The 13,009-nt window shown below is 40.0% G+C and overlaps 1 protein-coding gene and 1 long non-coding RNA gene across 5 annotated transcripts in view; one reads left to right on the top strand and one right to left on the bottom strand.

Annotated features, from left to right (window-relative positions):
- Nucleotides 1-12,848, top strand: part of LOC105940747 (uncharacterized) — a 33,065-nt gene extending 20,217 nt beyond the window's left edge. The window contains exons 2-3 of the long non-coding RNA XR_001167410.2: nucleotides 12,091-12,183; nucleotides 12,301-12,848. This is a non-coding gene — a long non-coding RNA (uncharacterized LOC105940747). The remainder of the gene's footprint in view (nucleotides 1-12,090; nucleotides 12,184-12,300) is intronic.
- Nucleotides 1-13,009, bottom strand: part of tnr (tenascin R (restrictin, janusin)) — a 218,173-nt gene that overhangs the window by 12,458 nt on the left and 192,706 nt on the right. For all 4 annotated transcript variants that reach the window (XM_076876302.1, XM_014412311.3, XM_014412312.3 and 1 more), the window contains 2 exons: nucleotides 8,404-8,534; nucleotides 1,616-1,748 (listed from right to left, as the gene is read on the bottom strand). In XM_076876302.1, coding sequence (XP_076732417.1) covers nucleotides 1,616-1,748; nucleotides 8,404-8,534 — 264 coding nt within the window. The remainder of the gene's footprint in view (nucleotides 1-1,615; nucleotides 1,749-8,403; nucleotides 8,535-13,009) is intronic.

Here is a 13,009-nt window from a genome sequence, read left to right as displayed (position 1 = left end):
CTGTTCCCCATTTTGACTTAAAAATATTCAGCTTGTCAAAATGTTGCTCTATTACAGTATTTAGAAGCTTGTTACTTTAGATATTATATCAAAGGCATGCTTTTAAACATCATTTATTAAGTATTTTTTGCCTTAAGAAAATGAGCTCTCCCCTGACTCTAACTTCCTCTAACAACTTGTGGCCATCATTTGGTTGAATTTGTTGAAAAATTGCAAAGGATGTGTCATGCAATGTAATTTGCTCTGCAGGTCAACAGTCGTTCTCAGGACTTTGGAGGCAACACAGAGAATAACCAGAAACAATTGTTAGGCATTGAAGTAAAATCAGAATTTGTCACTTTTACAAGCCTGGCAGTTTGTGCCAATGCTGGAGTCATCTGTGTAGGTTTACAGTTATCCGGTTAAAGGTAGTCTTGAGAGTTTGAAAAGAAGCCAACAGGACTCCAGTTAGAGTCATTCACACCTAGCTCCTATGCTGGGTAGTTAACAATTTGCTGTGTGAGCATGGTACGTTCCATCTGAAGAACACTGACCAGGCCCGCTCTATGAACGTGCTATAGCTTGTTTTTAAGTGCAAAAAACCAACCAATGGCTGTATTGCTGTAATGCTGGCTCTACCTTACTGAGGAGCAAAACGTTCCTGTTTTTCTTTACTTTTTCAACTTTACTGTTGGAATGCTCTCAGGTTAGGAGTGACGTCACTCCCAGCTCTGGCATCTGACTTCAGAGGCAAACAGGAGACAGGATTAACATCATCTACAAAAGAATCCAGTCTTTCTAGTAAAGTGCTTCTGGTCAAAAGGGAATATGACCAAAGTCTAGGGAAATCTAGGGCATGATTATCAGGGCATTAAGTTCACTTACAAAGTATTTCTGTGTCTTATATTTTGAGGCCAGTAAATTTGCTGTCAGTTTCAATCTATTCAGAAACTGCTGATGCAGCAGGTTGCAACAACATGAACTTGGTGTTTTGAAATTGGATGTGACAAGAGAGCGGCTGGGTCTGACTGTGAGAGCACACACTCATTGGCTAACAACCTAGCATAGGCCTCAATTTTTTATTCAGTACAACCCAAAATGAGTACAACTTACTCATCAGGTGTTTACAGACGTTTAGTCAGAAAGCTGTTTTCTATAGCTCTGGGTGTATTTCTGTCACCACAGGTGTCGCCACCTGGTGGCCAATAAAAAGAACAGGCATTTCTAAGATGGCTTAACTTTTCAGACCATGGCGCGATGTCTATCGTTTTTGATTGCCAGTGATATGTTTGTATGCCACAGATGTTGTGATTTATTCCTGCTGCTTTATGATGCTTCCTGACGCATCAGACATGCTGTCACACAATAAAAATTAAAGCACATTATTCATACAGCCACCCTGCAGGTGCAGCCTAACAGTAATTTTCTCTCACTAAGCGATGGGGTAAGGATGGAAATTGTGCTTGACTTTGGGGAACCATTACTGTGCACGTCTGTTAGAGTAACTGTAATGCAAAATGCAGCGAAAAGTCTCAGGGGCCAAGAAAACTCTACACATTAGTATTGCTTTCCCAGCTTCAATTAAAGAATACAAATGCATTACGTGTGCGTGTGATTGAATGAGTGCATTCTGTACCTGTAGTAAAGGTGGTAGAGACTACAGCGCTGGTGTCTAGTCCCCTCGCAGCCTGGAGCTTGACGGTGTACTCTGTAGTCTCGGCCAGTCCCTCCAGTCGAATCCATGTGTCCTCTGCATCGAGAATCAGCTCCTAGTGCACACACAGGACCAAATTCACTCGCGTAACGCATACTGTGTGAGGGAGGCGATGTCCGATAAAGAAACTACATTCTGTAAAAGTAATAATTTAATGTGCATTCAGTACAAACCTCAGGGTAAAAATAAAACTGTGAAATTAAATTCTGAGACCTTCAGATATTCGTTTTTAACACATGACAGCTGGACTTCAGGCCCAGTGGCCCATGGGGCGATCGTGGCTCAAAGAGTTGGCAGTTCGTCTTGTAACCGGAAGGTTGCTGAACCCGAACTCGAACCCCGGCTCGGACAGTCTCGGTCGTTGTGTCCTTGGGCAAGACACTTCACCTGCCGCCTACTGGTGATGGCCAGAGGGGCCGATGGCGCGATATGGCAGCCTCGCTTCTGCCAGTCTGCCCCAGGGCAGCTGTAGCTACAACCGTAGCTGCCTCCACCAGTGTATGAATGTGAGAGTGAATGAATCGTGGAATTGTAAAGCGCTTTGAGGGCCCCGAAAAGCGCTATATCAATGCAATCCATTGTATATTCTCATGCTAACAGAAACAAATGAGGAGTATAGCAAAGAAATTAAAACTGCATATTAGGTGAAACTTAAATATTGTACGAGTTACGGTAACACTTCCTTTGTTTTCACAGGTGAAAGTGCAAGAGAACATGCAAAAATTTAAAGAGCAGAGGAAGTGAGAAACAAGAGATGCTAAGGGCGGGGTGGGTGGGGGAAATGAAAGACTTTTATCAGACAGCTGCGCTGAGAAGCTGCAAAGCAATCAGGAAACAAGAATTTCTATTTTAAGGCGTGACACCACAGTGCAGTCGCTTCCTTTGTCTTTGTCTCGAGGAGCCAAGACGTTTGACCGATTTGTGAGCGTACTTTCTGTGACACCAGTTTCTTACATGTGGCATGAATCCAATGGCATGAGGTTTGACCGATGAATACAAACTTGTGCGTCTACGTGTGTGTGTGTGTGTGTGTGTGTGTGTGTGTGTGTGTGTGTGTGTGTGTGTGTGTGCATGTGTGTTACAGTCTGGCCTGAGTACACATTAAATATAAACAAGAAAAAATGAAATATTCAGCCGGTTTGGCTGGGGAAAAAAAAATCATACATTCTGAAGCAATGTGTCCATGTGAATTATGCAGGGAAGCAGCTGGTAAACGGTGTCTCTCAGTCTCAGAGGATCTGTCATTGTCCCGCTGGGTTTTCAGGGTCAAGACAAGATTTTTATTGCAAGTGAGCAGCCCCGTCTTATCAAGGCTAATATATACCTACGTGCGCTTGCTATCGATTGTGTACGTGTAGCCGAATGGTTGGATGTTGTCCTTGTGTAAGATCTTTATCATTCCAGGCATGACCATTACTGATACATGTATTTACAAACTGTTCTGTTCATCAGATAAGAAATTAATCTCAAAGCTACTTTGTGTAAATTATAAGAGCCCATTATCTCGCTAAGAGGAGAAGCTGATTGAACAGCTTTAAGGCTCACCACTATGTGGTTAGATTACTGCTGAGGTAAGACCGAAGCGAGAACGAGCCACACCCTAAAGCAGAGACTGAAAGAGAAAAATCTTAAAAGCACTTCAGTCTGTTGCTGTTGCTTTTATGGGTTGAATGACTCATGTGTTGTTCAATACCCTAAATTCATGATGCTATGAACAATCGTTGTTTACGCAGCTCATAGCAGTGAACAAAGAATGAATAAATAAATCATCACATCTGAATAAATGATAAAAGACAGGGTTCACACAGGTGCTGAAATACTTGAGAATGCTTGAATTTTAATGTGGTGTTTTCAAGGCTTTATAAGAGCTTGGATTTTGAATAAAGCAACTGAAACTGAAACAAAGCAACTGAAACTTCGCTGCCATATCTGCCTAAATAGATTGCTTTTTAGATAAAGTAAATAAGCCCGAGGGAGGATAATTGCTTTTGCCTTTTACAACAAACACAGACAACGCTCGAGGCTCACTTGCCACCTTAATCTTTTCGTGCGTGGCGTCAAATGTGATCTGCCGGTGTTTTTGGATGCGCGTCCTGTGATGCAACGTGAGCAGGAGATGACAACATGTCAGGATGTTGCTGTTTAACTTAGTGAGGGCTTAAAAATAACAACCGCAAATCGTGGTCGAAAAGAGGAGCAAATACTCAAAAGTCTGCAAAAAGAGCACGCAGCCTTTCACAGTAAGAGAGTTTGCGTTGTAAAAGATGAACCGCAAGTTTTTATTTATTTCTTTTTATTATTCAGTTTGCTAGATTATACATTTCTCGAATCTGTACCCCATCTGGCAATGTTAACACACAGACTCCTGAGGATGAAATGGACTGTGATGTTTAGCAGCAGAGAGTCAGTCTCCAGTGAAATTCCTAAAGCTTTTATTTTTTTTAGCTGTAAACTCTTCACACTTCACTCACTCAGCTCTGGACTAATCTGATCTTTCTCACATTGCTAACTCGGTCAAGTCTCTGAACTCTTTCCAGTCATTAACATCTGGAAAAACACCCAGGACATTGTTGCCTGATGTCTGAAGAAACAGATGTACATATATAGCTTTTGTGTGTGTATATTGATCTATATTGATTTTTCCTCATATCACGTGGCATTACACCAGCAGTTGTACTATAAAACCCCAGAGAGGTATACCTGAAATCATGCATCTCCACATTCCTCCACACAACCGCTCCCAAAGTATGGAAATGCAATTTTTCAGCTTATTTACATAAATATGCACATATATCATTTATACCAGCTGTGTGGGGCTGGAAAAGCTTAATTTTGCACATTGAAATGTGTCTGAAATCATCTTCAAAAGATTATAGAAACCCTCAGTTTGCCTATAAAATGAAAACAATTTCTAAATCTGTTAGCTTATTTTTTTCTATTACACAATTAAAATGCTACAAGGCATACTTTGTAAAAAAATAAATAAATGTCAAAGTGACTTAAATAGCTAAATAGCTTTCTTTTCCTCTCTGTCTCTGAAAGAGTGTATTTGGAGTTATAATGAAGCGTAAGAACAACCAAGATACAAAATGAGTGAAGTCACAGCTGGAAATTTTAAGCAGCTTATGTGTCAGTTTTTAAAGATAGGAACATTTCTCCATCTCTCCTCTAGAACAGTAAGAGGAGTGTTTAGCTTGTTCAGGTAGCAGCTTTTTGGTTTAGTGCTGACCATTGCTCACTTTTTGCAAAAGCATCGTCTGCAGCAGGTCATGCCATCTGTCGCTAATTAACATAAATACTTCAGCACCTTGATGGCACTTTATTATCATCATCATCATCATCATCATCATCATTATTATTATTATTATTATTATTATTATTATTATTAATAAAGAAACTTAAACTATGGCCACTATGGATTTTTGAGATCACTGCTGAAATGCCCTCTTTCCACTTGACTACCTTCCAAGTGCTTAGAGTGTGTGGCATATATATATGTGTAATCAACATTTAGGTAAGTAAATCTTAATTGCATATTTTTTTTAAATCCAGTAAGAAGTTCACTTTCTTTTTATCCACCAGGATGAGCTGACCATATGAAGCAAGATAGGCCAATGCTTTTTCTGTTGTTTACTCCAAATAGTTTACCTGCTATCTGAACGTCCCAGCAAAAATTGAGACTCATGCAGACAGCCAAAGTTTTTGTAATCTGTCCAGATGTCTAATTTCTGTGAGCTTACATGAACCATAGCGTCAGACTTGCGTTCTGAGCAGACAGGAGTGTCACCAGCTTCAGCTTTAACCCACCTCCCTTAAGGTTTAATGTGTTGAGTGTTCAGCGATGATCTTCTGCGGTTTCCCCCATTTCCAATTCCCAGTTTGAACTTTAGGGTCACCTCGGCTATGTTTACATGCCTTAAATCAGGGATATCAAATATAAGGCTTGGGGGCCAGAAGAAGCCACTGGACGGCTCTGGAAAATGTGAAGGAGTCATTTACTTTTAACTGTATTTTCATAAGTTTTACAGCTTTTCCTACTGATAACGATTCCTGTTATTAATAGAAAAGTAATTAAGTAATAGACAAACAATTACATGAGACAAAGTTCCTGTTTTTCCACTATGTCTTCAAATGTATATTTGTATGTATTTTTTACAGTGTGTTCACAGAAAAAAATAAGATTTTCTCTGAATTAACAAAACCTTTTTATTTTAATTATGGGACAGTCTGACACACCTTTTTCCTGTAATTTACACATTTATTATATAGTTTCACTGGTTCGGCCCACAGTGTAAAATGACATCCCAGCCTTAAATGCTTCCAATTCTGCCATGTGATTGGCTTATTATATGCATTATAAAGTGGCCGAACTTGTGTAGCTAATAAAGTGGCTGCTGGGTGTACCCAGAGAGAGCAAAAGTAAATAATATAACAGTATATATTTAACGTGTACTACTATATTATTTACTTACATTCGATTTAAATTCAGAAAATTCATGGAGTTATTAATGCACATGAAAGCAAAGTGTTAAAACTAGTACATGAAATGTTGATTCTGTGTTTGAAAACAAACCATTACTGTGGGAAAAAGGACAGAAACACAGAGAACAGGGTCAGCAGAGAGATTCTTGATCTAAGAAAGAGCTTTGCTTGTGTAAAATCTCATAAAAGAGCTCATCTCAAGAGTCAGACTGCATTCTTTGTGCATGAGTGACACCCGATGGACAACCGCACAGCAGTGCCACACTTGCAAGGTCAATTTGCATGTGTGTGTGTGTGTGTGTCTGTGTTTGTCTGAGAGAGCAAGGCCTGTGGTAGGTCATCATTACAGTACATCAGTATGGATCTTTGTGCTTGTTTTGACCACATGGCTCTCGCTAATGTGCTTTATTACCGTTACTGAGCCACATCAAAACATTTAATCAAAATAAACAACGTCTCTACCGAGGCACATTATAATCATATCTCTATTTGACAGGCAATTTCACTGTGTGAGTGTGTCTGTCCCTGAATGCGTGACCGCTCCCCAACAAGGGGCTTTACCTGATTGAAAGATAAAATTAGAACTTTAAAGGGATTATCATGAAGTTGTGATTCTGCATTAATATTCTGTCCTGATCACTGCTTAACTCGGTGTATTAATTTCACTAAATTCGCACTTTCCAAAAAGAGGTTTCAACACATCTGACATGAATTATCATCTTTCCGATGCATTTGCTGTTGATTATACCTGAGCAATTAACATCCAATCATCCTCCATGGCATGTATATAACTCTTGAGGAGGATCATTCGGTTCTGTTGTTTGTTTATTTATTCATTTTTAATAACCTTACAAAAGAAACAGGGTTCATTGTTAGGGCAATGATGGCATGAGCTTTGGTCACAAATGCAGTTTAACTGGCTGATATTTCAATAGGAGCAGTGAATATAGTCACATCTTCGTCTATGACATCAGTAAATATTGTCAGAATTTGTTGTTGACAGTTTACAATCGATGACAGCGATGCTCGTGCATTTGTCATTATCGAGGACACGATACGAGACTGTGTCTGCAAGAACTGCCCGCTGACGAATACAACGAGAGGGAGATATTACCAGGCTGGATGCTTGACCCCTACGGGGAGGGGGTCCGATGGCTGTGCTGTGATCTGTTTGATGAGAGTCTCTGCTGGCTGCTCTTCTCTGTCTGTGTGCTATCTGTTTCACTGTGGGCGTGTAGCTGCAGGCTACAGAGGACATCTATCAAAATGTATGTGTATGCGTGCATATGATTTTAAGTGTACACCAAGTTAAAGTGTATGTTCCAATTAATGAGGTGTAGCTTGCAACGCATGCACACCTACATGAAATGAACACCAGACTCACACCTATGTCTTGGAAAACTGCGGCTGTGTATTCCGTGGTTGGATGAGATCTCAGATTTGATTGAATCCAAGCGATGCCACTATTTACTCCACTAATTCTTTAAATTTCAAATAGCTCTTTGCTGTTAAGCCAGTGTTCAAAAATCTCTGTTATACAAGTTACATAAACATTTTATTGTAATATTTCATTTCATTTCGAAACAAAAAGGAGGAACCACAGGAAAAAAAGGTCAAAATATACCACATTAGTATAAACACTAAAATAGAAAGTGCGTGAGAGTGGGAGTGCTGGGTGGATGTCTTCAGCTTTATATGGTTTAAAAGATGATATTATTTAATGAGGGGAGAGAAAAAAATAAGGAAAATAGGAAAATGAAAAAAGAAAATAAGATAAATACATACAGGAAGATCTTTGTCCTGTGTGTGGATTCTGTGGATACTGGGAAAAATACTCCTTCACATGAAGCCTCTGGCTTTACTGTTACAAGTAGTTCTCTTGTTTTGTTTCCAGACTAAAACCTCTCCAAACAAACAACATTTTAGTCAAATCAACAACTTTTTTCACGTTCAGTTACCAACTGAAGCTGCAGCAGGTTCATGGTTCGACGTGGGGTTTACTTTGGATCAGTAAGTGGACCAGCCCTTTCCATCCGATATCTGATGGAACCGAGACTGTGACAAGATCGGATAGACTCGCCTTTTAGACACTGCTCGTCGTTTCATTTAAATAGGTTGCATATATCAGAATACAGGTTAATTATGCTATACAAAAAATAGGAACCAGCACTACCAGTGGAGCTCAGGTTTAGGGGGTCGAGTTGAGGCGAGCGGGTTATGCCACTTACTTTACGGCTGCCGTCGGGTGTCTTGTAGGTGAGCATGTAGTTGTCTATTTCTGCAATGGGCGGCTGCCATGAAATGAGAGCACTGCGGTGATTCACTTCACTGGCTGTCAGGTTCACGGGTGCATCCATGGCTATCAGAAACAGAGAAAACACATTACTTTGACACTCGTGAAGAAGGTTTGCAAGACATTTAGGCAACGGTGAAAAGACTTCTACTGGTGCTGATACTGCACATAATAATGCTGTTCTTAACCCTATAATGCCCTTTGTATCATATTTTTGCTGTTTCCGAGACCTCTATCTCAGCAACATGATCAATACTTGCCATAATTTCAAAATGTTACGGACAAAACTCTTTTTTTTTTTAAATATAAAATTAACATTGTTGTTAACAAAAAGTTGCCAAAAACGCCCAATGTATTAAATGCGATACAAAAAATATATAATAAATACATAATACAAATATATTATACACAACATGATATAGCAGAAAAAATGTGGATTTTGTTATAAGGGTTAATAAACATCTCAGTTCCAAAAAAATCATAATTTTCTGGCTATTTTTTGACGGGTTGAGTCTTACAGAGTAAATACCCACTGAGATCATGATTTATTACTCAAGACTGTTATTAAAATGTTCACTACCTTTATATTTTATTGGTCCAGTAGTGATATGGTACACTGGTGTCGAGTGCATTGTCCAAGTACCACCCCTGCAGTTTGAGGAGCTTGAGCAAAGCTAGGAGATGCAGATGGGTACAAAAAATGACATCTCTGAAGCTCATCTCTTTGTTTGGATAAAACTACAGCCTCCGCTGCCTGCTCAGGTTTTCTCTTTATGGACAGAACAAGCAGTAGACGAAGAAAAGTGGCAGTGATCCAGCCTTCTAATAAAACCTCAGAAGCTCAGATGAAAGAGTCTCGAGTGTTAAGATATAAATTGCATTCATGCCAGTACTGCTGAAGGCCATCTTGAAAGGGTTTAATTATTTAGATTTTTCTGCCACTTAACCACAAGTGCAGCGCTGCTGATCTCCATGAAGAAGGATGAGGCTGCCATTACCACATATCTCTTAGTGTTAACAAAATGAAGAGATCATGCACAGTAATTTGTTTTAGTCCATACGTCAGTATTTCATATGTTATTTCGAAAAAAAAAAATGTTACTCAGACAGGAGTCAACGGCTCATTTTGAGCTGCAGAGTAATATGCCAAATATTTACTGTGCTGCACTGATGTATGAAGGGATGTGTCATCCGCTTAATTTGTGTGACTCATTTAGTCTTTTTTTTTTTTTCAAAAGAATGAAAGTCTATGATACAGCTTTTTAGTACTTACACTACGAGACCATAAAAGTTTTCTGTATATATACTCTAAGCATTTAAAAGATGCCAGTTTTATTATAAAGGCCCCTATTGTGCTCTTCAGTCAGATTCTGTTGCTTTTGTAATTGTGAATTTGTATATCTATGGTGCGAGATGACATCATTGATTTATTTATCTTGGACAAAAAGGCTCATAGTGAACACACCATCCCCGACATCCAGCTTTTCAAATGTTCTTTTCACATTCATTACATATAACACACAAAATCTCTCTGTCTGTCCATCTGTGAACTCTGACACAGTCAGGAGACGAGCAGGCAAACTTGAGCCACAGCTACACCTTTTCCACATCACATATTATCATTGTAAATGACCATTAGCTTGCTTCAAAGCAACTTTTACAGATGGAAGCAGTGAGTCTGATAAATGCACAACTTGATGGCAAAATGTTCTAGGTGTGCTCTTTCTTTAGTGGTTGTTAAATTCTGTTGTATGTTTTATATCTGCCTACGGAGAATCGATGTGAATCACAGAATGACACAGCCCTGAGCTGCCTACAGACTGCAAACAATAGCAGAACTCTAATTTCCTTTTTACCTTTCATAGCATCTGTGATATTGAACCCTTGGTACGACGACCAACGTGTGTGTTATTCATTTGTTTTATGTAAATGTTGCAAAGATCTAAAAAATACTGCAACATAGTGTTTGATGTAATTTCTAAACTGATCACCTGCCAATGGGCTAAAATGAGCCATTTTTTATGGCTTATGCACCTACAGCATCATATAAAAATCCTTATAAGGTCTCATTTATGGCCACAAAACCTGAATTATACGTTGTATATTTCCGAAAGCACCTAACAATGGACTAAAACCACAGACTAAACAATACTGTAGCATCGACATGTCCAAGTGAGTCCAGTGTGTCCACCTTAATGCTTTATGACCAGTGATGATTTTGGCATCTTACAACTAAATTTATAGCCATAAGCTAATAGAATAAACAAAAAAATTCAAAGCACACCTCACCATCTCTACCTTCTAAGAAATTAACAACAGAAAAGAAAAGAGGAGGTACTTGTACACTTTAAATGTACTCCAGGAGGTGTGTACTCTAAAATCTCCACATCAGCACTCCTGATTCCCTTTAGGGCCGGCTAAAAAGAGCAGCAAGATATTTTTCCATGTTTAGTCGCTGCATATCACAGCCTCAAAAAGCATTCAAACCCTTGATCAGCAAGCCCACCCAAGTTTTACCGCACATTACATTACATCATCCAAGAATATTCTGGGTCCCTGCACGGTTTTAAACAAGGCCTGATTACAGTGCCTTTGTTGCTACTTTAACCACATCACAAGAAGACTCACCTCAGTTTCCAAACCTTACATCACCCTTTTTAAGCCAATATCTGATCTTCTGACATGTCGCGGAAGCACCGACATGCTCCAGCCTTATTTTAGTGCATAATATAAAATAGATGACCCTCTATTTGGAAAATCGGTTTCTTGGAGTTACATCATGACTCTGGGGCACATCGTCAGACACTCACGCAACAGCGCTCAGTGTTAGGGAGGACTGAAACAAATGAAGTGCTGAGCTTTGTGCGCTCAGCAGTCCAATGTCACCTCTGTGAAAAAGAAATAAAGATATCCTCTACATGGCCGTCTCTTCTTCCGATTCCCTCTGTCTGATTTCCTTGCTTTTGATAGCCCCCCCCCCCCCCCCCCCCCCTTTTTTTTTTTTTCTCTTCTATTCGTCCTCTGTAGGAAATTAACATGAGTTTTTAGGACTCCAAGGATTAGAAGAGCTGGGGAGTTAACTCTGAGCTCAACATCAAGCCCCAAAACTGAACTCAGACTTCATAAAACTTTGCAAATACAAAGAAAATCCTCAGCACCAGCTTCCCCGCACACTTGTCAGTTAAATCCTTTTGTGTGTACACATGTGGAAAGATCAATGACAGCTCGGTAATTAACTGCGTGTACCTGAGCTGATAACCTCCTGAGAGATGCAGGGTGCCTTCTCTCACAGAAGGTGATAGGCAGACTCACGCTGACGGGGGGATGTTTTAGGGTGAGAGGAGTGAGTCGTCCGCTTTAAGACAGAAGAGGCACTTTGCAGAAGTCCAGGGTGACGTGGCAACCTCCTCTCATTGCATTAAGTTTATTGATCTCATCTGCATCTTATGTCTGCTTTTCCTCCTTGTCCCTTTGTCTGTTTTCTCCCACGTCCACATCAACCCGGGGCCTTCCACTTTCCTTATCTCCATTAGCGCTTATGTTTCACTCTTCTTCTCGTTTTCCCATCCTTTGCCCACCTCCTCTTGTCCTCCTTATCTGACAGGCTGTCACTCTCTTGCAGCGTGCTGCAGAAACAATGGAGTTTATCTATTCTTCTTTTCATTCCCCCGTTCTGATGAACACTGCGGCTGGATTATAGCTGCGTAGGGGACAGGTGAGAGTGGAGCTTCTGATTCATAGAAATATAACAACCATCATTTAGCTCGTCTTTATTCTCCCCTTTCTCTTCCGTCTCCAGCTAAATCTGTCCCCTTGTCTCTCTCTCTTTCAGGCTCTCCCTCCAATTAAACCTTTGCATGGAGTGCGGCCGAGCAGGTGTTTCACAGTTCCTGGCAGCTCTGGCGCTCTATCTTTGGATGACGAGGTTTGAACAATGGGATTGGGATGAATAGGTTTGGCTACATCTAATGACTCATTAACACACGTTGTAAACAATTCCAGAGGAGGAAAAAAAATAAGCACACACAGAGCGGCAGATGGGAAGGGCAGCATGGGCACCAGCAATTTGTTGCAATGAGACAAGAGGGAGGAAGTGACTCTTCTTTTTTTGAGTGGATATCACATCCCTGTGCCAGTTTACGAGTGAGTGATGGTGTCTGGATGATGTATAGGCCATCCAATTGTGTTTATGAAGTCAAATGTAAGCAAATGCTACTTGGATAAAACTCACAGATGATGAAGGCCAAGACAACACTGTGTTATTATCTTTTAAAGTCCAACTGTCTACTCCGGTATACATACGTGCCCGGTCAGTCACTTTTTTCTCCGTTTCCTTTAGGAGAACAAAAACATTTGGAAATAAAATAAATGTGTATGTCATATCTCTTGTTTTCACAATTGCTCACACCGCGGTTTTGCCTTCGTATGCAAATCAGTCACACTGAGCTAGACAGCAACCTGCTGCACAACACAAGGACTAAACACCTTGAATAACTAATGTTAGCTTTTCTGCTCAAGTCTTTTTCTTATCTAACTATTAA

Source organism: Maylandia zebra, linkage group LG18 (assembly GCF_041146795.1).
Source record: "Maylandia zebra isolate NMK-2024a linkage group LG18, Mzebra_GT3a, whole genome shotgun sequence".
Classification (NCBI taxonomy): domain Eukaryota; kingdom Metazoa; phylum Chordata; class Actinopteri; order Cichliformes; family Cichlidae; genus Maylandia; species Maylandia zebra.
Note: the sequence above shows the minus strand (reverse complement) of the source record. Positions and strands in the feature narration are given on the sequence as shown.